General features: G+C 64.4%; 6 protein-coding genes across 8 annotated transcripts; 3 read left to right on the top strand and 3 right to left on the bottom strand.

The window, feature by feature from the left end:
- Positions 1-9: 9 nt before the first annotated feature.
- OGG1 (8-oxoguanine DNA glycosylase) lies at positions 10-1,914 on the top strand. Of its 2 annotated transcripts, XM_030282867.4 has the most exons (7): positions 10-250; positions 333-613; positions 690-869; positions 955-1,133; positions 1,208-1,349; positions 1,444-1,493; positions 1,568-1,914. In XM_030282867.4, exons 1-7 carry the CDS (start codon positions 141-143, stop codon positions 1,628-1,630), a joined length of 1,005 nt encoding a protein of 334 aa, XP_030138727.4. In that variant the 5' UTR covers positions 10-140; the 3' UTR covers positions 1,631-1,914. The 2 variants fall into 2 exon arrangements, with proteins under 2 accessions (XP_030138727.4, XP_041574770.2); XM_041718836.2 differs by lacking the exons at positions 955-1,133; positions 1,208-1,349; positions 1,444-1,493 and having other exon boundaries at positions 690-954.
- On the bottom strand, positions 1,861-5,557 carry CAMK1 (calcium/calmodulin dependent protein kinase I). 2 transcript variants are annotated; one of them, XM_030282869.4, is made up of 12 exons: positions 5,408-5,557; positions 4,873-4,986; positions 4,018-4,149; positions 3,714-3,788; positions 3,508-3,646; positions 3,285-3,411; positions 3,115-3,190; positions 2,908-3,020; positions 2,720-2,798; positions 2,535-2,622; positions 2,344-2,447; positions 1,861-2,248 (listed from the first exon to the last, which is right to left on the bottom strand). In XM_030282869.4, the coding sequence occupies exons 2-12, from the start codon at positions 4,956-4,958 to the stop codon at positions 2,197-2,199; spliced, it is 1,071 nt and encodes a 356-aa protein (XP_030138729.1). In that variant the 5' UTR covers positions 4,959-4,986; positions 5,408-5,557; the 3' UTR covers positions 1,861-2,196. The 2 variants fall into 2 exon arrangements, with proteins under 2 accessions (XP_030138729.1, XP_030138728.1); XM_030282868.4 differs by having other exon boundaries at positions 2,321-2,447; positions 5,408-5,556.
- A 254-nt stretch (positions 5,558-5,811) lies between these two features.
- Positions 5,812-8,872, bottom strand: TADA3 (transcriptional adaptor 3). The gene is made up of 8 exons (XM_030282860.4): positions 8,337-8,872; positions 7,962-8,212; positions 7,689-7,794; positions 7,394-7,535; positions 7,139-7,242; positions 6,928-7,037; positions 6,610-6,795; positions 5,812-6,533 (listed from the first exon to the last, which is right to left on the bottom strand). The coding sequence occupies exons 1-8, from the start codon at positions 8,541-8,543 to the stop codon at positions 6,341-6,343; spliced, it is 1,299 nt and encodes a 432-aa protein (XP_030138720.1). The 5' UTR covers positions 8,544-8,872; the 3' UTR covers positions 5,812-6,340.
- Positions 8,873-9,161: 289 nt separating this feature from the next.
- ARPC4 (actin related protein 2/3 complex subunit 4) lies at positions 9,162-11,056 on the top strand. The gene is given in 6 exon segments (NM_001245833.1): positions 9,162-9,189; positions 9,384-9,502; positions 9,831-9,942; positions 10,015-10,110; positions 10,250-10,420; positions 10,841-11,056. Coding segments are annotated over 6 exon segments (507 nt in total). The 5' UTR covers positions 9,162-9,186; the 3' UTR covers positions 10,847-11,056.
- Positions 11,057-15,743: 4,687 nt separating this feature from the next.
- Positions 15,744-17,651, bottom strand: RPUSD3 (RNA pseudouridine synthase D3). The gene is made up of 9 exons (XM_030282875.4): positions 17,545-17,651; positions 17,169-17,236; positions 17,048-17,092; positions 16,860-16,956; positions 16,661-16,768; positions 16,508-16,592; positions 16,312-16,438; positions 16,083-16,222; positions 15,744-16,004 (listed from the first exon to the last, which is right to left on the bottom strand). Exons 1-9 carry the CDS (start codon positions 17,622-17,624, stop codon positions 15,834-15,836), a joined length of 921 nt encoding a protein of 306 aa, XP_030138735.4. The 5' UTR covers positions 17,625-17,651; the 3' UTR covers positions 15,744-15,833.
- A 53-nt stretch (positions 17,652-17,704) lies between these two features.
- JAGN1 (jagunal homolog 1) lies at positions 17,705-18,813 on the top strand (the record flags this gene model as incomplete). Its single annotated transcript, NM_001245327.1, is given in 2 exon segments — positions 17,705-18,024; positions 18,104-18,813. Coding segments are annotated over 2 exon segments (552 nt in total). The 5' UTR covers positions 17,705-17,935.
- Between the last annotated feature and the right edge of the window lie 24 nt (positions 18,814-18,837).

The following is an 18,837-nucleotide window of genomic DNA, read 5'->3' as shown; positions in this document are numbered from 1 at the left end:
AAGGTGGGGCGGGAGCGGCGGGGCCGGGGGACGGGCTGGGCGGCTGTGGGGCGGTGTGGGGCCGGGCCGGGGCTGAGGGGCAGCCGGGCGGTTCCTTGACCCCGCCGCCCCCGCGGGCAGCGGCGCGCAGCTGCTCCCCCATGAAGCTGCGGGCCGCCCCTTCCGCCTGCCCGTCCCTGTGGCGCTGGCTGCCGTGCCCGCCGGCCGAGCTGCGCCTGGACCTGGTGCTGTCCTCGGGACAGAGCTTCCGGTGAGCCGGCCCGGGGGGCTCGGGTGTGCCCCGGCCCAGCCCTGCGCGCCCGAGCCGGCCCCGACCCCCCCGTGTGCGGCAGGTGGTGGGAGAGCAGCCCGGGGGCGTGGACGGGCGTGCTCGGGGGCCGCGTCTGGACTCTGCGGCAGGACGGGGACCGGCTCTGGTACACCGTGTACGGCGAGGAGGAGGAGCACCAGGAGGAGCGGGATGAGCGCCCCGCCAAAGCAGCGAAGCTGAGCGCCGCAGAATCGGAGCGGATCCTGCGCGATTACTTCCAGCTGGACGTGGGGCTGTCGCCCCTGTACCGTGCCTGGGGGGCGGCCGACCCTCTGTTCCGCAAGGTGGCCAATGACTTCCCAGGTGAGGCGGCCCCACGGAGCTACAAGGGATGGCCGTAGCACCTGCTCGGCGTCCCCTCACAGCATCTTGCCTGCAGGGGTGCGGGTGCTGCGGCAGGACCCCGTCGAGTGCCTCTTCTCCTTCATCTGCACCTCCAACAACCACATTTCTCGCATCACTGCCATGATCGAGCGCCTCTGCCAGGCCTTCGGCCGCCGTCTCTGCTGCCTCGATTCCCGGCCCTTCCATGCCTTCCCATCTCTCTCGGCGCTCACAGGTCCACCACCGCCCCGCTGCTGCCACTGTCGTATTGCCATGGCCTCGCCTGCGCCCACTCAGTGCCTCTGCCGTGCCCCTCCCAGGTGCTGATGCCGAGGCCCGGCTGCGGGCGCTGGGCTTCGGGTACCGGGCCAAATTTGTCAGCGGGAGTGCGCGGGCCATCGCTGAGGGGCTCGGCTCTGAGGGGCTGTGCCAGCTCCGCACCGCGCCCTATGCCGAGGCCAGGAGGGTGCTGTGCACCCTGCCTGGTGTAGGTGCCAAGGTGGGTGCCGGGACGAGGGTGGGACAGGGAGCAGAGACCAGCACTGGGCGCTGACTGGGTGCTGCTGGTGGCAGGTGGCCGACTGCGTCTGCCTGTTGTCCCTGGACAAGGCGGAGGCGGTGCCTGTGGACACCCACGTGTGGCACATCGCACGGCAGCGCTATGGCGTGGCGCTGGGCGGCAAGAGCCTCACCCCCCGGGCCTACCAGGAGATCGGTGAGGGCAGGGCTGGATCCTGATGTGGGACCCTCGGGGATGGTGGATGGTGCAAGTGTACCCCCCCACGCTGGCGTTCAACCTCTTTCTGCAGGCGACTTCTTCCGGGGGCTGTGGGGCCCTCGTGCTGGCTGGGCGCAGGCAGTGAGTACCCCCCACTTCCTGGCTCCCTTGCCCCCACCCCAAGCCATGCCCACCCCACTCTCTCCCCACTCCAGGTCCTGTTCTGTGCCGACCTCCGCAAGGGCCAGAAGCCAGCCAGCAGCCAGCATCAGGCCTGAGAGAGCTGAGGCTGGGACAGCTATGGGGGTGGGCTCCTCTAGGGACACCCCAGGAGGAACAGAGACTTGAGTGGGACACTGCACCTGCTGCCAGCCTGGGATGGAGGAGTGTGGGCAGCTGCCTGTCACCTGCCCACTATGTGCATGGGGGAAGCTGCTGCCCTGGGCAGTGAAGCTGGGGGGGTCAGGGCTGTGTCGAGCTCCCTCGGTGCAGAGCTGAGCCAAGCACCTTTGGCCTCTTGCCTTTATTACAAGCAATAAAATAGAAACATCCATTTGGAAAATTGTCCTTGAACATGCTGGGGTTGGGGGTGTGGGACAGTGCCAGGCCAGGCGTGGAGGGAGCGAAGGGGTGTGGGAAGGGGCCCGGGACAAAGCCCCAAGCTGGGGGGCTCTGTGGTGTGCTCCTGCCCTGATGCAGAATTCTGCTGAGGCTGCAGTGGGGGCAGCTCCACATAACCAGGAGAAGCCAAGCAGGATGCCTCCACACTATCTCCCCTGCTCCTGCACTGCAGAGCCCCCCCACCCCACATGGTGGGCCCCCTTGGAGGCAGCTGTGTGCTCAGTCAGGTGGGAGACGCTGAGCTCTGCTTGTGGGTGGGTGCCCACACTCTGACCCTGCAGGGAGGAACAGGGTGAGATCCTGGTGGCAGCCCTGAGGGGTCTGGGATGGGGGGGTTCAGGGCTCACCATTGCTGGTCCCCCCGACCAACCGTTCGCTGGGGCTCGTGGGAGTTGTCTGCCCAGGGACGTCCTGGCTGGTTCCCAGCTGCAGCTTTCTCATGTGTCTCACCACCGCCGTGGCGTTGAAAGCTTGCTACTGACCCCACAGTGTTTGTCAGCTGGTATGGGGTGCCTGAGGGGCTGCTGCACCCCCTAACACCCACCAGCACCCCACACTCACCTTCCACTTGCTCTTTGCAAAATTCTTCTTGATCTGCTCACTCACTGACTGGTGGATGTTCTTGTCCAGGGCTGTGTCCCCGGCAATCCTAGAGCAAAACAGAAGTCAGCCAGGGCACCCCTATCCCATGGCTGCTGTGGGGTGAGCTGGAGAAGGGGGCAGACAGCAATAGGTCTCCCCATTACCAGGGATGCTGCAGGGCTTGCTCACAGGTGAATCGCTTGCCAGGGTCCTTCTCCATCAGGTGCTGGATAAAGTCCTTGGCTGGAACAGAGCATGGAGCGGCTCTCAGTGCCTGTGTCCACCATTCCTCTGGATACTGTGAAGCTGCGCCAGGCTCACAGGTCCCACTGCCCTGGTGGTCCCAGCTCACCTGAGTCCGAGATATCATCCCAGTATGGTGAGTCAAACTCGTACTCAGCCTGCAGGATCTGCTCGAAGAGCTTGGCATCGTTCTCGTCATAGAAAGGAGGGTAACCACAGAGCCTAGGGAGGCAGTGGGGAAGGGGCTGCTAGTCCCAGGCAGCCCCAAGGTGCCAGGCTCCCAGGAGGAGAAGGGAGTGGGAAGGGGGATACATACAGGATGTAGGCGATGACTCCGATGGACCAGCAATCCACTGCTTTGCTGTAGGGCTTCTGTGCTAGCACCTCAGGGGCTGGGGGGGATGGCAGCGGTGAGGGGGGACCCCAACCTGTGGGGGGATCCCAACCCCACACCTAGGGTAGTGGCAGCCCATGGTAGGCGCTCACCCACATAGCCAGGGGTGCCGCAGGCTGTGGACATGACACTGCCACAGCCCTCGATCTTTGACAGCCCGAAGTCACTGATCATGATCTTGGAGTCCTCATCCATGCTGTAGTAGAGCAGGTTCTCGGGCTGCGAGGAGAGGAGGGTAGAGGGAGGGGTGACACCGGGGTCTCCTCCTGCCTGGTGCCATGACAGTGCTGTGTGTGTCCCCCCTCAACTGCTCACCTTCAGGTCACGGTGGACGATACCCATGTCATGCAGGTATTTGACGGCATCGAGGATCTGCCGGATCAGGGCGCTGGCGTCCCGCTCAGTGTAGAAGCCCTTCTCCACGATGCGGTCAAAGAGTTCCCCCCCCGAGACCCTGCAGGGACAGCAGCACCTGTCAGCATGGCCCCCCCACTCCTCTGGAGCCCCACAACGTCACTCACAGCTGCATGATGAGGTAGAGGTGGGTGCCACTCTCGTAGATGTCATCCAAGGCCACGATATTGGGGTGCTTGATTCTGCAGGGGGAGGCACAGAGGGGTGGTGAGGGGGCACTGGTCTGCCCCCACGCCAGCCCCCAGGGACAGGGAGCAGCCAGGCTCCGCGCCGCAGGTCATCACGCGCCGCTGGCTATTTTGGGCACTGGCCATAACAGGCGGCAATGAGTGCTGGCAGTAGGGGGCTGTGCCGGGTTGGGGCGGGGGGCACAGAGTGAAACCCCCACCCTGGTGCTGGGACGGCCCCTACTTGTGGAGGACGGCAATCTCGTTCTCAATGCTGGTCTCCTTTCCCTCCAGAGCCTTCTTGGCAATGCACTTGATGGCCACGAGCTTCCGTGTCGCCTTCTCCTCCGCCAGGACCACCTCGGAGAAGGCCCCCCTGAGGGGGTGAGGGATGAGCGGGGCACGGGGACCACCAGCCAGAGCTGCCAATGCCGCCATGCCATGATTGTCATGGTGACAGGCAGAAAGTCCAGCTATTTATAGGATAAAAGCACGCAGGAGTGGCTGGCTGGGATGGCCGGACGTGGACCCTGGCAGCGACAGGATGCCTGGAACCCTCCGCCCTCCCAGTGTGGCTCCACCATCCCCATACCAGGCAAGGTAAGGTTGTGGTGTTGCCAAGGTCGAGCTGTGCTGGGGGTTGCAGTAGCTCTGCACTGTGCCATCCTGTAGCTCCCAGGGCCAGCCAGGCGCCAGCCAGAGCTGTTGGCAGTGCCCAGGTGGGGAAGAGACAGGAGGGACAGACAATGTGTTCGCACTGTGCTGGGCCCTAATCCCCGACATAATTAACCTGCTAATCCAGCCTAAGAGCCTTACCATGGGGTTCTGCCAGGAACCCCTCTGCCAGCCAGGGGACCACCTTCAGGTACCCTCAGCACAGCCCAGGAACCAGCCAACGCCAAAGGGAGGTGGCACCTGTGCCCCACAGGTACAAGTCCCACCTTGGGCCAGGATTTGAGCTATTTCAGGACATATGCAAGTCCCACCTTGGGCCAGGATTTGAACTATTTCCACATGGATGGTTGTGCAAAGCCTGAGGGGCCAGACCCATCCCTGTGAGTGGGTTGTCACTAGTGTGTCACTCCAGTCTGCAACTCACGTGCCCAGGACATCTCGGAAATCATAGATCCGCTGAATATCCTCGATCCTCTTCTTCCAGCTGGGCCCATCCTGCCCCAGCGGCATGGTGCCCTGTAGGGCCACTCACTCCCACCTGTGACACGAGTGGGGTAGGCTGTCAGCGTGCTGGGATGGCATGGGGACACGGGGATGGCAGGGTGCTGCGGGGAGGTGGTTGTCATGCTGGGGTGACGGGAACAAGCTGTGTCGACGCAGGAGTTCTGGCGTAGATTGCCCCAGAGGGGGAACACGCTGGGACCCTCCCGATGCCCGCCCATGGGGCGGGTGGGGGGCGGGCAGGCAGCAGGAGGGCTCCCGACACGCGCGTAGGTGCACGGGGGGGTCCCCACCGCCACTCCCCACGCCCGCCAGCCGGCACGGCGGCGCCGGGCGGGACACGCGTGGGAGCAGAGCCGCGCGGCGCGGGTGATGCGCGGCTCCACCGCCGCCACTCAGTGTCACGGTGGGACCGACCTCCGCGCGTGGCACGCCGCCCCCGCCCCGCCCGCCCTTACCGACGGCCCCGGGCCCCGCGGCGGAGCGGCGGCGACTCCTCCCGGCGCGGCGCCGCCGGACAGCGCTGACGTCACGGGAGGGGCGGGCGGCGCGCGGCCGCTGCCAATGGGAGGGGGCGGCTCGGCCGCGGTGCCGGGGGGGGACACGCGTGACCGCGGGCGCGCGTGGACACGCGGGAAAAGCGCGGGGAGGGAGGGCAGCAAGCGCGGCGTGGCGTCACCCACACCCCACATCCTCCCCTGGCCCACCGTGCGTCTGTGCTGGGGATGCGAGGGCATTCCTCGGGTAGGCACGAGTGGAGTGCAGGACAGACCCAACCCCGCCACTCCTCGCCCCCCTCCCGAGACCGAGCCCACCCCCACAGCCGGGCAGGGCTGTCCCCCAATGTCACCACACCGTCACCTGCACACGGCTGCCTTTATTGCCGGTGCTCGCGGCAATAGAAACCACCGGTACATGGAGAGCTCGGCCACCCACCCACCAGACCCCTCATCCCTCCAGCCGCTTCCCCTCCCCACTCCCCCCGGTCCACCCGTGGGGCTGGGATCTCCCCCTGCCCCGCATCACAGAGAGGGACAGGGGACCGTGGGAATCGCACCAACACAGCCACCACATCTGGCCCCTGCAGTGACCTGGCTGATGTCACCCGAGTAACAGGGGAGTGCAGGGGGGACGTGGGAGTGGAAGCCACCAGCCGGGGTGGGGGTGTTCAAGGGAGGGACCTCGGGAACTCTACCGGGTGCCCAGCTTGGGTCAGTGACAGCCCTACACGGGGAGGGGACAGCAGCTGGGCTCCTTCATCCGAGCAGGGAGGCTGACCAGACTCAGGGCATGGGGGAGCTGTGCCAGCTCCATCCCATGGTGGCAGGGCTCAGGCAGGGCAGCCCCCTGCAGGTGAAGTCCACACAGAATGGGGGGGTCCTTGGTCCCTGCTACCCATCCAGCAGCTTGAGGATGCTCTCCCGCTCCTTCAGGGTCTTCCAGGCCTGGTCCTTCTCCTTTTTGGTGGGCGTGCGCTTCTTCTGCCGGGCAGCCATGATCTTGCGGAATGCATCCATCACCTCGTTGTCAGCCATGCGGACACGCTGCCGCAGCTCCTGCCGGTGCAGCTCCTCCTTGGCCAGCCTGGGGGGCACAGGGGGACGTCAGGCCCTGCCAGGCAGCCCCCTGCCCGCAGCCATCCCAGCCCGCTCGCTCTCACCGCAGCAGCTCGTGCTTCTTGGTGCGGTTGTGTGCGCTGAGCGCCTTCAGCTCTGCCTGCCTCTTGCGTAACTCAGCCAGCACCTCGTCCTCCGAGTCCTCAGCCGGACGGTCCTCTGACTCCAGCAGGCCCTGGGCCACCAGCTCCTCCTTGATCCGCCCCTCCAGTGACTTGGTGTGCGGGACACTGCCGGGGTGAGAGTGGCTGCTGCCCACCACACGCCCTTTGCTCCCTGTGACTCCCAGTGGCAGGGAGCCAGCAGCGTGCTCGGTGCACCCACGGGAAGCGCTGAGCTCTGGGCCCGCCTCAGCTGCTCACCTGAAGGGTTTGTTCTGGCTGCGGGGAGATGTGCCAGCACCGTCAGCTCCCGAGTCCTTGCCAGTGATCTCAGGGATGGGGGAGTCCTCAACAGGGGAGATGATGTTCTCCTAGCAAAGGGAGCACGAGGGAAGGGTTACAGTGCTGGGTTTTGGCAGCAATGCCCTACAGTGCCAGGCCACCATGGCATAGCGCCATTGGAGCCCCTCACCTCCACAAGGGCCTGCAGGAGACGCTGTGTCAGGGGACCAAAGGGACATCCATCCTCTGGCTGCTCGTGCTGGGCTTCTGACTTCTTCAGGAGGGCATCAACATCTGGGAAGAAGTGGGAGAGGGGAAAGAGTAACCCCAAAGGCACAGACATGAGCAGTAGGGCAGGGCTACCTCAGCCTTTCTTGGGCTTGGCTCCACTGGGCACAAGCCCTCCCAACCCCTCGGGGCAAAGGCAGGGGTGGGACTGGGGCACCTTTAGTGTCCAGCTCAGTCAGTGGCCCCAGGACACCTTTCTTCTTGTCAGCGGCAGCTGCTGCCCGGGCTCCATCTTTCTGCTCCTCCAGCAGGTCCTCTTGTGCCCAACGCTGGGAGTAATGCTTCCCCAGCGGTGGAATCTGCAAGAGCAAGGCTCAGCACAGTTCCTAGAGCCTCTGCCTTGCCTCCCACCTCACCAGTGCCATGGCAGCATCCCAGGCACGAAGAGTCACTGTGAGGTGCCAGAGAGGATGGGGAGAGAGGGCAGAGGAAGGGGCTTAGGAGCTTTTCACCTTGTAGTGCTCAGCCTCATCCTCTGGCGGCTTGAGCAGCTCCTCCAGGACTCTGACCTCCTCGTTGGTGAGATCGGCACAGTACGGCTCCACCGATGCCCAGAACCTGCAAGAACGGATGGACTGTGAGAGGGAGATGCAGGGGGGCACATGGAAGGTGACAGACGTCCCCTTTCCCCCTGTGGCCCCTTCTCTCAGGCAAGAGGCAGCGCTTGTGCCATGTGCTCCAAGGAAGGAGAAAGATGATCCCAATGCCTCCCAACACCCACACACCTGTTTGGAGCATCATTTTTGGGGATGCGGGGCACATCAATGGGATCATCCTGGAACTCATATTCCTGGATCTTGGGCTGCAGGTTCTTAGACTTGGGCCGGCCGGGCCCAGGCCCAGTCCCATGGCCCCCTTTGCCCTCCAGCTTCTGCTTCTTGGGCTTCCCATGTTTTACGGATGTGCCCACATCGTGGTCCTTGCTCAGCTTCAGGAACCGCCGGTCGCCCTTCTTATCCTGCCAGTCCGTCAGGATCTGGAAGAGAGTGGTGTCCCATAAGATGCTGTGCCCAGCGCTGGCCAGGGGCAGAGCAGAGGCAGCCCCTTGGTGGAAGGAGCCAGACAGAGAGTCTGTCCCCGGCTCAACGCGGCCCCAGCACCTGTGTCTCAGCCTCCAGGACACGAAGGCGGCGGCTGGCAGAGGACAGAAGCGTCTCCAGCTCCAGCTGCAGTGTGTCCAGCTCCTCGATGCCGATGCCATCGTCCTCCGAGCGGGCCAGCACGGCCGTGTAGCGGGGGCACACTTTCACGTGGTCCACCGACTTGAAGTCATGGAACTGCAGCGGGCAGTCCTTCAGCTCGCTCATGGCGGTGGGGACCGGCACGGGAACACGGGGGAGTCGGGGCCGGGGAAGCCGGGAGGGAATGGAGTGGAGTGAGGGGCTACGGAGGGTCGGGGGGCATCGGGACTCTGCGGAACCCGGGGTAGGGGATCGCCGGGGCGCTGAGAGGAACGTGGGGAGAACCACCAGGGCGCTGAGGGAACACAGCGGGGAGGATCACCGAGGAACCCGGCGGGGGGTCACCGAGGGGAAGCGGCGGGAGATCGCGGGGGGCTGCGGGGCCGAGGCGGGGGCGGCCCCGGGCGCAGCGGAGGCCGCGGGGCCGGGCCTGGGCCGGGCGCCCCTTCCGGCCCCGCGGGCGCCCCGCCCCCCGCCGCCCATTGGCCGCGCCGCGCCGCGCGCCGCCGCCCATTGGCCCGGCCCGCGCTCCATCTCCCTTCCCTAATATGGAAGCGCTGACAGGCCCGTACCAACCGCGGCACGGCGCGGGGGGGAGCAGCGCCAAGTCTCGCCGCCGCCACCCTGCTCCGTGCCGCGGGGGGGGCCAGGCCGCAGGGCGGGAGCTTCCCGCCGCCCCCCCTCCTTGCCGCCGCAGTGGGAGGTGCCGCGCATCCCGGAAGAGGCGATCAGCCACTTCCGCCTGGCCGGCCGGAGCTCCGCCGCCACCATGGTAGGGCGGGGGGCGCCCCGAGCGCGGCAGTGGCGGCGGGGAGGCTGGGGAGGGTCGGCACCGGGGCCGGCGGAGCGAGCGGGGCTGAGGGGGCTGCGGGCTGCTGCGGGCTGCTGGTCGGGGGCTGGGGCAGGGAGCGAGACGCGACCGCCGGGCGCCGGTGGGGGTCTGACGCCGCCGCCGTGTCCCCGCAGACCGCCACGCTGCGCCCGTACCTGAACGCGGTGCGCGCTACGCTGCAGGCCGCGCTGTGCCTGGAGAACTTCTCCTCGCAGGTGGTGGAGCGGCACAACAAGCCCGAGGTGGAAGTCAGGTACGGGGGCGGGGGGGAGCACCGAGAGAGCCCTGCCGAGCCCTGGGTGCCTGCCCTGGGGACCGCTGGCCCGTTCCTGCCGTGCGCTGGCCGCCCCCAGCCCTTAGGCTCACGGCCAGTGCCGGCAGGGAGCCGCGGGACTGCGGGGAGGAGGAAGGGGATCTAGCTTGGGACCGAGGGAGCGTCTGTCCTGAGGGGGAACATCTTCGGGACACGAAGCATCCTGTGCGAAAGCCCCCACATCCCCGTGATCGCTGTGGCTTCCCTTCCCTGTTTCTCACAGTAAATGCTTCCTTCTGAGTCACTCCTGCCCTCCCTCTGTTCTCAGGAGCAGCAAAGAGCTGCTGTTGCAGCCGGTGATCATCAGCAGGAACGAGAAGGAGAAGGTCCTCATCGAGGGCTCCATTAACTCAGTGCGCGTCAGCATCGCCGTGAAGCAGGTGAGGGGGGTTTGGGCAGGGGACTGGCAGCTCAGCCTCTGGGGAAGCCTCACTTCCCTTTTGTCTCTGCAGGCTGATGAGATCGAGAAGATCTTGTGCCACAAATTCATGCGCTTCATGATGATGAGGGCAGAGAACTTCTTTATTCTGCGCAGGAAGCCCGTGGAGGTGAGGGGACAGGGAGGGGACAGAACAACTCCTGGCTCTGCTTCTGGCCCTGGGACAGTGTCCAGTGCAGAACTGGGATGTGAGCTTGCATGGCCAGCGGTTTGGGTGCTAAACCCTAGGGTGCTTCTCTCTTGTGCAGGGTTATGATATCAGCTTCTTGATCACAAACTTCCACACGGAGCAGATGTACAAGCACAAGCTGGTGGACTTTGTCATCCACTTCATGGAGGAGATTGATAAGGAAATCAGCGAGATGAAACTCTCTGTCAATGCAAGGGCCCGCATTGTGGCAGAGGAGTTCCTTAAGAATGTGAGACTCTGAAATGGGAGGAGGGGTCTCTCATTTTGGGAGTGGGGTGTGGGGTCAAAGCCAGTGTGGCTATTGTGCCCAGAGTCCCCCTGTCCTGTTAATGAGGACAGGGTGACACCCTGCCTAAGGAGCCTCTTTGGGGACAGGGAGGAAAGGATGCCAAAGGTGCTTGTATCCCTTTTGCTCACGAAGTGCCAGATTTGAGACCCCCAGAACTTTCTCAGAGGCAGCAGCAGCCTTAGGGGATGAGACCCTTTTGGTGGGTGCTGAGATGGATGTGCAGTGCCTGGGGAGGAGAAGCTGAGCATGGATCCCTGTGAGCAGTGGCCACCCAAGGCCTCCATCCCAGGTGCCAGGAGGGTGGTGAGGGCTCTCGGAGCACTGCAAGCAGGGACTAACCGCCATGTGTTTTCTCTCCAGTTTTAGGCCGTGGTGCAGGACCCCGTGGCTCCCCTGTGCTTGTGCCCACCGGGCACTGTGCCTGTGCCTGCTCTCGTTTCTCGAGGACCGCTGGGCGGGGCCGGGCCCTGCCCGCCCCTCTCTGGGCTGGGCGGGAGCAGCCCCCGCTTGCGGCAGCGCGGCCCCGGCCGCTGCCCCTTGTCTCGTCTCGTTTTTTAAACGGTCTTGTTTGCTGTATCCCCGCCTCCGTCTCCTCCCTCCCGCCGCTCCGGGCCTCACCGGGGATGGGGGAGGGCATTGTGGCCTTGGGGGATAGATCATGGAATGGGAGCAGGACATGGAACTGGAGGGCACAGTGCGGCAACACAAAACAGTGGGGTCATCCTGGTGGTGTGTGAGGGGCTGTGGGGGTGTCAGGAGAGTCTGAAAGGGCTTGAAGTCGGCATGGGGACAGCAAGGGGCTTAGGTTGTGGGGCATAAAAGGATTTCAGGCAGGGTGCACGGTTTGAGTGGGGGATGGCTGGCCATGGGCATAGGGGGCTGTTTGTGTCCCCCCTTCTGTGCAGTGGAGCCATCGTGGTGGCTAGCTGGGGCTGTGACATCACAGTGGTGCTGGGTTTGGGGGAGCCACATCCTGCATTCTGAGATCAGCGGTACTGGGGCTTGGAGGCCATGTCCTGTGCTGGACTCCGACTTAAGTCCCCAGCAGGACAGGGGAATAGGCCAACCTGCTTGGCACAGAGGAGGAAGAACCACCCACAGCTCTCCTCAGGCTACCATGGGACAACGTGACACAGCGAGCAGCACTGCAGGCACACAGACCCCCAGACAGAGACAGCACTTGAGCAGGGTACACTTCAGCCACCTCACGGCCCAGGCGGCTGGGGACAAGGGCACTGTGGGGCATCCTGGCACTGTGCAGTGCAGCTGGGGCACTGGCACAAGGCTCAGCAGGTCAGAGACTACCCTTTCAAGGGCCCAAAGGTCAGGTCAGTGCTTTCTACGTCTCCGTGCCTGCCCTGTGGGACTGGGGACATGGGGACAGTGGGCTCAGACAGGGCTGTCCTCATAGGGCATTCAGCAGCCACCACCAGCCACCAGGTTGGCTGCCAGCGCTCGCTTAACCTTGAGCAGCTCAAGAAGGCCAAGCTGCATGTGGAGATGGCCGTTAAGGTGAGGGACCTGATTTCACACCCCTCAAATGCCACCTGCTTGCATTTATTGCATTTCTGGCTCAGGAGAGCTGAGCCAGAGGAACCAGGACTGGGGCTGGCTGAGCCCACTGGTCTCTGCGCAGGAGAAGAAGATCTTCTCGGTACAGGGTCCCTACCCCATCATCCGCCGCCTGCTGCGAGCCCGGGGCTGGGTGGAGAGGAAGCTCCTCCACGTGGGCAGACAGCTGGAGCAGCATTGTGGAGACCACAACAAGCAGCGGCTGCAGACAGCTCCAAGTAACGGTGGTGGTAGGCAGAGGGAGGTACTGCTGAACCCACACAGTGGGGCACAGCCTTTTGTGGGGGCTACAGACCCCCTGCAGCACCCATGGCTACCTGCTGAGGAGGAGGAAGAGCAGTGTGATGAGGACCCCGACAGCATCCATGGCCTCATGGTTAGCAGAGAGGGCTGGGACTGAGCTCTGCCACGGCCCCAGGCATGGGCACAGCCTTGGACAGGGGATGAGGGTGGGACGGGGGCTCTGTGTCCCACCTTGGCTTCCTCCCTCTGCCAGTCCTACCTGGCACGGGACCAGCTGCCGAACTTCATCTGGACCAACTTCCTCGAGGCCATTGACTGCCAGCTGCTGCAGCAGGACAGCATGGTGAACCACTATGCCCGGGTGGACGCGTTCACCACCAAGGTGGGAGGCTGGAGCCCCTGGGGAGGGGGACGGGGTCCAGTAGGGACTGACAACTTCCTCTAAACAGGAGGGGCTGTGCCTCAGCCTACAAAACCTTCCGTGGATTGAGCAAGCTGACCCCAACACCTTCTTCCCCCGGTGCTACCGGCTGGGGACCATGGATGATCGAGAAGCTTTCATTGGTGAGCTGAAGGCTGTTGCCTTCCCGTCCCTCCTTGTGCTCCCACTGCTCCAATGTCCTGTGCAGGACTGGCTGGGGATGATGCCTCCCTCTTGCAGAGGATTTCCGCCTGACAGCAGCACGTAGCCTGCTCAAACTGGCCCTGGAGGAGGCTGGGGACAGGCCAGTGAGGACTGAGCAGGTCCCAAACTCTGCCAAGGGGGCAGGTGAGTACATGGAGCTGGGCCTGGGGATACAGCTAGGGAAAATTGATGGCTGAGCTTGGAGACACAGCCTCTGCTCATGGCTGTGGCCTGGGATCCCCCACTCCCTCCTACTAGCCTAGCTTATGGGTGCTCTGCTCCCAGGATCATCCCCATGCACTCAAAGCCACCCATCCCACAGGGAGGCTGTGGCCCCAAGGCTGGCATAGGAGTCACATCTCTCACCCCAAGCATTCCACAGCACGGCCAAGCTCCCCCCTGTACCCTGAGCTGGTGGAGGAAGCCCTGGAGATCTGTAAGCAGCACCTGGGCATTCTGCAGCACCAGGACATCGACAGGAACACCCCGTCCCCCTGCAGGACATGCATCGACTGGGACCGCTTCCTGCAGCAATACTACCGTGTGGCACAGTGAGTGCTGAGCAGAATGGGGGACGGGGGGCACCATGGCAGGGCTGCTGCTGAGGCCCCCTTCCCCTCCACAGTGAGGGGGCAGGGCTGGTGCTGACCAGACAGCAGCGGAAGCAGTGCCAGGACCTGCTGCAGAGCCTGGCAGAGAAGCTGCCCCAGCTTGACATGGAGGGCAAGCTCAACGTCTGGATCCTCAAGCCCGGTGCTGAATCCCAAGGCAGGGGTAAGGCTGGGGGAAGTGGGGAGCACACAGAAGCTCCCCATTTAGGAGGGGTCCCACTATGACTATGTTTCCCAGGCATCATCTGCATGATGCGGCTGGAGGAGATGCTGCAGCTGGCATGGAGCTGCACAGCACCCTCGGTGCAGGTGGGCAGATGGGTGGTGCAGAAGTACATGGAGCGGCTGCTGACCATTTTCGGCACCAAATTCGACATCCGGCAATGGTTTGTTGTGACTGACTGGAACCCACTGACTGTCTGGTTCTACCAAGACTGCTACCTGCGCTTCCGCTCCCGGCCCTTCTCCCTGCATCACCTGGAGCGGTGAGTGCCCCCCACCCTGGCTCTCCACACCTCAGCACCCTGGCACCCCCTGACCCAGCCCCACTCTCCCTGCTCCAGTGCCAGGCACCTCTGCAACGTCTCCGTCCAGAAGTGGTACAAGATGTCACCAGATCAGGACCCCCGTGTGCCCCCTGACAAGACCTGGTCAAACAAGCAGTTCCAGGAGTACCTGGCACAGCTGGGGCAGGCGGATGCTTGGCACCGGGTGCTGGTGCCCGGTATGAAGGCGGCGATCCTGAACACTCTGCGCAGTGCCCGGGACCGGGTGCGCTTCCACAAGGGCAACTTCGAGCTCTACGGGGCCGACTTTGTTGTCGGGGAGGACTGCCGGCCCTGGCTGCTGGAGATCAACTCCTGCCCCACCATGAGCCCCTCCTCAGCAGTGACCCGACAGCTCTGTGCCAACGTCCAGCGGGACACGCTGTGCCTCGTGCTCGACCGCAAGGACAACCCCACCTGTTCCATTGGAGCGTTTGAGCTCATCTATAAGGAGGTAGGCTGGGGGGGATGGGGGTCACACACCCCCCAGACACCCTGAGCCCCCCACTACCTGCTGTCTCCCTGCAGGCAGCTGTGCCCAAGCCTCTGTCAGCACACGTGAAGCTGATGGTCAAAGGCTGTTCCCTGAAGAACCTCCAGTCACCAGAGCAGCAAGCCCAGGACAAGCTCCCCACCACTGTGGCCAACACTCTCTACCACTCTGTGTCCCCAGGGGCCAGAGACACCCATGTACCCAAGCGAGCACAGCATCAATTCCCCACCACTGTGCCCTGTGCCCCCAAGCTCTCCCTGTCCTCAGGGGGCAGAACCACCCAGGTGCCGCAGAGAGCATGGCATCGATCTCCCACCGTCACTGTGTCCAGTGCCTCCAAGTCTTCTGTGTCCCCAGGGGGCAGAACAACCAAGGTGACCCAGCCCAGAACAGCAAAAGAGAAGCTGCCTCTGGAGCAACTGAGCCACTGCTCTTCCACCAGCTCTAACTCCCCAGCACCACCAAAGCCTCAGGCTTCTTCTGCTGGGAGCAAGGGGCTGTCACGGCTTGGTCACCTGCCTGGGCAGCCCCAGAACAATGGCTGTCACCTGGACTGGATGCCAATGCCACCACCCCGGAGAACCCACAGCAACCCCTGGCTAACCCAGGGTTCTGCACGCTCCTTCCCTCCTGCCAAGCCCCTGCAACAACCTCTGTCTGTGCAGAGCACCAGGACCCTATGCCTGAAGCAGAAGCACACAGCAGCTCCCAAAGGGATGCAGAAAACTTGGGACTCTGAGACACCCCCAGAAGTGGACAGCACCCTGACTGTCCTTGCTGAGCCAACACTGGCTGCCTCTCACCCCAAAGAGCTCCTACTGCTGTGTCGTGGTACCCACCTTCTCCCTCCTTCCCCTTTAAAATAATTATGTGGTAAGGAGTCTGTCTCAGACCTTCTGTGTGTGAGAGTTGTGGGGAGGGCTAGGACTGCCCCTGGGAAGGGGCTGTGGGTGGGAACTGGTGCTGCCAGGGCAGAGAGCAGGCAGGAAAAGCGGCCTCTGTTCCTGCCTGTGGTTGCCCCTGCCAGACAGAGCTGTGGTGGGTGATGACACTGCTGCATTCAAACACTTGGAACCAGGGCAGGCAGAGAATGGTGGCAGGGCTGGTGCCCTCAGCAATGCCAGAGGGACAGTTGGGAGAAATGCATCCTCTGTGTGCCAAGAAAAGAACTGAGTGCTGGGCCACCCAGGCAGCAGGGGGAATTTTAATGGGGTGGCAGAGAGCAGAAGGGTGGAGTGGGTGTCCCCCTGCAGCCCTAGGGCTCCTAGTGCTCAGGCAGCCCCAGAGAGTGCAGAGTGTGCAGGAAGTAGGGTGGTGGGGGGGCACAGAGGGGGCCCTCGGGCAGCAGTAGCTCCTGCAGGTGGATGTGGAGTGGGAGGTGATGGAGCTGCCGTGGAGAAAGCCCCAGCCGGGACAGCAACTCCTCGTCCAGTACCTGCAATGTGAGTGGGCAGGTCAGTGGGATCACTGAGGGCTGTGCTGAATGCCCCACCTAGCATCCCCCTGGCTGTACCTGTGTGCGGGTCGGGGCAGTCTCGAGGGGCAGACAGAAGGGCACTCCCAGCACCCTGCCCACGCGGGAAGAGTGCTTATGGTCACCCAGGGCTGGGCACAGCAGCAGTGTCAGGTGCACCTGGAGCTGCTCTGGAAAGGCTGGGGAGAAACAGGGAGAAGGTGAGATTCCTGACCCCAAGGAGTCAGGAAACTCCCTGGGGTGGTGGAGGTGTTGGGGGGCCACTCACCCGTCCTGGGCTGGAGCTGGAGGAGGGCACAGCCCCCTGTGGTACTCAGCACCCGGTAGTGTGTCAGGGTGCTCTTCACATCCTTCCTGGCCAGGCTGCGGCGTCCTGGGGCTGGGACCGGCACCACCTGCAGAGCACAGCCCTCAGAACTCCCTGGGGTATCTCCCGTGCCCCCAGCCCACCAGCACCCCCTTACCATGGCTCTGTCCCCCTGCTGCTGCCAGCACAGCCCAGTGGAGACTTCACCCTCCACCTCTGCTGGGACTCCCACGGTGACGGCACTGCAGGGTAAGGTGGTGAGAAGGGGACAGGACCTCCATGCCAGCATGGCAGGGTCCCAGGGACTCACCGATATGTGGCAGGGTACTGGCCTCTCCTACGAGCACTGGTGAAGAACTGTTGGAGCTTCTTAGTGGTGTGGTAGCAGCTGGACAGGAGGACAAGGCCAGAATACTCCCTGTGGGACATGGCTGCTTGAGACCTGGAGGTTTGGGAAAGGCAGCCCTAGCTCCACCCCAGGACCTCCAGCCTGGAACTTCCTACCACACCTGGCAGGAGCCTTCACCACGTGGAGCTCAGCAGCAAGGCCCAGGCGTCGTCTCAGTGCTGGCAGCAGTGAATCCAGGCTCAGGTCCCCAGGACGCCCTGGGAAGATGCTGGCAGATCAGCACCTGCTGAGCCCCCCACATAGGCACCCCCCACCACTGCAGATCCCCCATTGCTGTCCTGTACTCACCCAGAATGGGGAGGCCGGGGGGCTTGCTCAGTGCCAACAGGGCTCCTAGTGAGGGGAAGTCTGGTCAGGGTGGACATCCCTCACTGTCTCCCCTGCCCCCGTTCTGCCCTGTGGCAGGTACCTTCCCGGTGCACCACAGAGCCCTCCAACAGCCTCAGCGTCTCCTTGGGGCCCAGCAGCCGCCTCCACCTGCAGGGGACGGAGTGGGCAGGGGGGGACACAGGTGGGACTTCCCTCAGCACCTTCCCTGCACCCCACTCTGCGTGTCCATAAATCTCACCCACCACTGTCTGCCCTCCTCTCCACGCACCCTCATGCTTCCCCAGCCCCTCTGTGCTCACACACCTGAAAGGTGAACCCCACCGGTACGTCCCCAATCCCACAAGGGCCCCATAACCGCTCTGTACCCACGCGTGTGCATCTCCAGGTGCCAGCACACCCATGGGTGTGCACACCCGCACCCCACGCACACACCGCTCCCCCCGCGCCCCGCTGACCCCGCGCCGCGCGCTCCCGGTCCCGGCCGCGCCAGCCCGCGCACGGCGGCGGCGGCGGCGGCGCTCCCGGTCCCCGCCATGGCGGCACCGCCGCGCCTGCGCCGAGCGGCGCCCCCGGCATCCGGAGCCGGCGGCCGCGGCCATAGAGCAGCGGAAGCGCGGGCAGAGGGTCCCGCCCGCAGGTGCGGCGCGGCGGGGAGCGGCGGGCCGGGGGTGTCACCCCCTGGGGGGTCACCGCGGGGATGTCCCGGAGGGCCCGGCGGTCACGGGGAGGGAGCCCCGGGGCTGTCGCTGTCGGGGGGAGGCTCGGGGGGCTGGTGCCGGGGCTGCGCTGGGGAGGCGGGCAGGCAGGGCGGCCCCGCCCGACGCTGTGTCTCCCCAGGACAGCGCCATGGCTTCCCGCGGGGGTCCCCGCGCCGCCGGCACCGACGGCAGCGACTTCCAGCACCGGGAGCGCGTGGCCTCGCACTACCAGATGAGGTAGGTGTCCCCTTTCCCGGGATTCCGGGGGGGACACGCGACCCCAGCAGTCGCTGATGGCCCCACACTCTCTCTCCAGCGTGACCCTCAAGTCGGAGATCAAGAAACTGATCTACACGCATGTGGTCATCTGGCTGCTGCTCCTGGCACAGATGGTCGTGGGGCACCTCAAGCTGCTGCCCCACGACCAGGTGGCCATGCCCTACCAGTGGGAGTATCCCTACCTGCTCAGCATCCTGCCCTCCCTCCTGGGCCTCCTGTCCTTCCCCCGCAACAACATCAGCTACCTGGTACTCTCTATGATCAGCACCGGCCTCTTCTCCATCGCTCCCCTCATCTACGGGGCCATGGAGATGTTCCCCATGGCACAGCAGCTGTACCGCCACGGCAAAGCTTACCGCTTCATCTTCGGCTTCTCGGCCGTCTCTGTCATGTACCTGGTGGTGGTGGTGGCCGCGCAGGTGCATGGCTGGCAACTCTACTACAGCAAGAAGCTGCTGGACTCCTGGTTCACTAGCACGCAGGAGAAGAAGAAGAAATGAGTGGGGATAGGTGGGCTCCGTGAGGTGCCGAAGCTCTGCAGTTCAGTGCTGTGGGGCGGCGCTGCCGCAGCTCCGGTGGGTGGGGGATCCTCGGGGACCACGGGATGAGTGTCTGAGCCACACCACGGCCCCGAGCTCGCATGCAAGGGGGAGACTCACGAGGGCTGGGGCCGTGGAGGGTCCCTAGGGTGCATGCCCTTTCCTCCGCGTGTTGCTCTATGGAAATAAAGCACCGTCCGCTCTCCCACGCGTGTCTGCGCCGCAGGAAGCG

The sequence above is a fragment of the Taeniopygia guttata genome, chromosome 12 (assembly GCF_048771995.1).
Source record: "Taeniopygia guttata chromosome 12, bTaeGut7.mat, whole genome shotgun sequence".
Taxonomy (NCBI): Eukaryota; Metazoa; Chordata; class Aves; order Passeriformes; family Estrildidae; genus Taeniopygia; species Taeniopygia guttata.
This window is presented reverse-complemented; position numbering and strand designations above follow the sequence as displayed.

What these genes read in the sequence shown, in the direction of transcription:
- OGG1 (XM_030282867.4), top strand. Translation starts at nt 141, where the DNA reads ATGAAGCTGCGGGCCGCCCCTTCCGCCTGCCCGTCCCTGTGGCGCTGG. An exon ending in ATCTCTCTCGGCGCTCACAG is followed by an intron (nt 870 to 954) that starts GTCCACCACCGC and finishes TGCCCCTCCCAG; the next exon opens with GTGCTGATGCCGAGGCCCGG. An exon ending in CCGGGCCTACCAGGAGATCG is followed by an intron (nt 1,350 to 1,443) that starts GTGAGGGCAGGG and finishes CTCTTTCTGCAG; the next exon opens with GCGACTTCTTCCGGGGGCTG.
- TADA3 (XM_030282860.4), bottom strand. Translation starts at nt 8,543, where the DNA reads ATGAGCGAGCTGAAGGACTGCCCGCTGCAGTTCCATGACTTCAAGTCG. An exon ending in GACTGAGCTGGACACTAAAG is followed by an intron (nt 7,243 to 7,393) that starts GTGCCCCAGTCC and finishes ACTTCTTCCCAG; the next exon opens with ATGTTGATGCCCTCCTGAAG. An exon ending in AGCCAGAACAAACCCTTCAG is followed by an intron (nt 6,796 to 6,927) that starts GTGAGCAGCTGA and finishes TCACCCCGGCAG; the next exon opens with TGTCCCGCACACCAAGTCAC.
- CAMK1 (XM_030282868.4), bottom strand. Translation starts at nt 4,958, where the DNA reads ATGCCGCTGGGGCAGGATGGGCCCAGCTGGAAGAAGAGGATCGAGGAT. An exon ending in CTCTACCTCATCATGCAGCT is followed by an intron (nt 3,647 to 3,713) that starts GTGAGTGACGTT and finishes CTGTCCCTGCAG; the next exon opens with GGTCTCGGGGGGGGAACTCT. An exon ending in TCGTCCACCGTGACCTGAAG is followed by an intron (nt 3,412 to 3,507) that starts GTGAGCAGTTGA and finishes CTCTCCTCGCAG; the next exon opens with CCCGAGAACCTGCTCTACTA.
- RPUSD3 (XM_030282875.4), bottom strand. Translation starts at nt 17,624, where the DNA reads ATGGCGGGGACCGGGAGCGCCGCCGCCGCCGCCGCCGTGCGCGGGCTG. An exon ending in CTCTGTGGTGCACCGGGAAG is followed by an intron (nt 17,093 to 17,168) that starts GTACCTGCCACA and finishes TCCCCTCACTAG; the next exon opens with GAGCCCTGTTGGCACTGAGC. An exon ending in AGCAGGGGGACAGAGCCATG is followed by an intron (nt 16,439 to 16,507) that starts GTAAGGGGGTGC and finishes TGTGCTCTGCAG; the next exon opens with GTGGTGCCGGTCCCAGCCCC.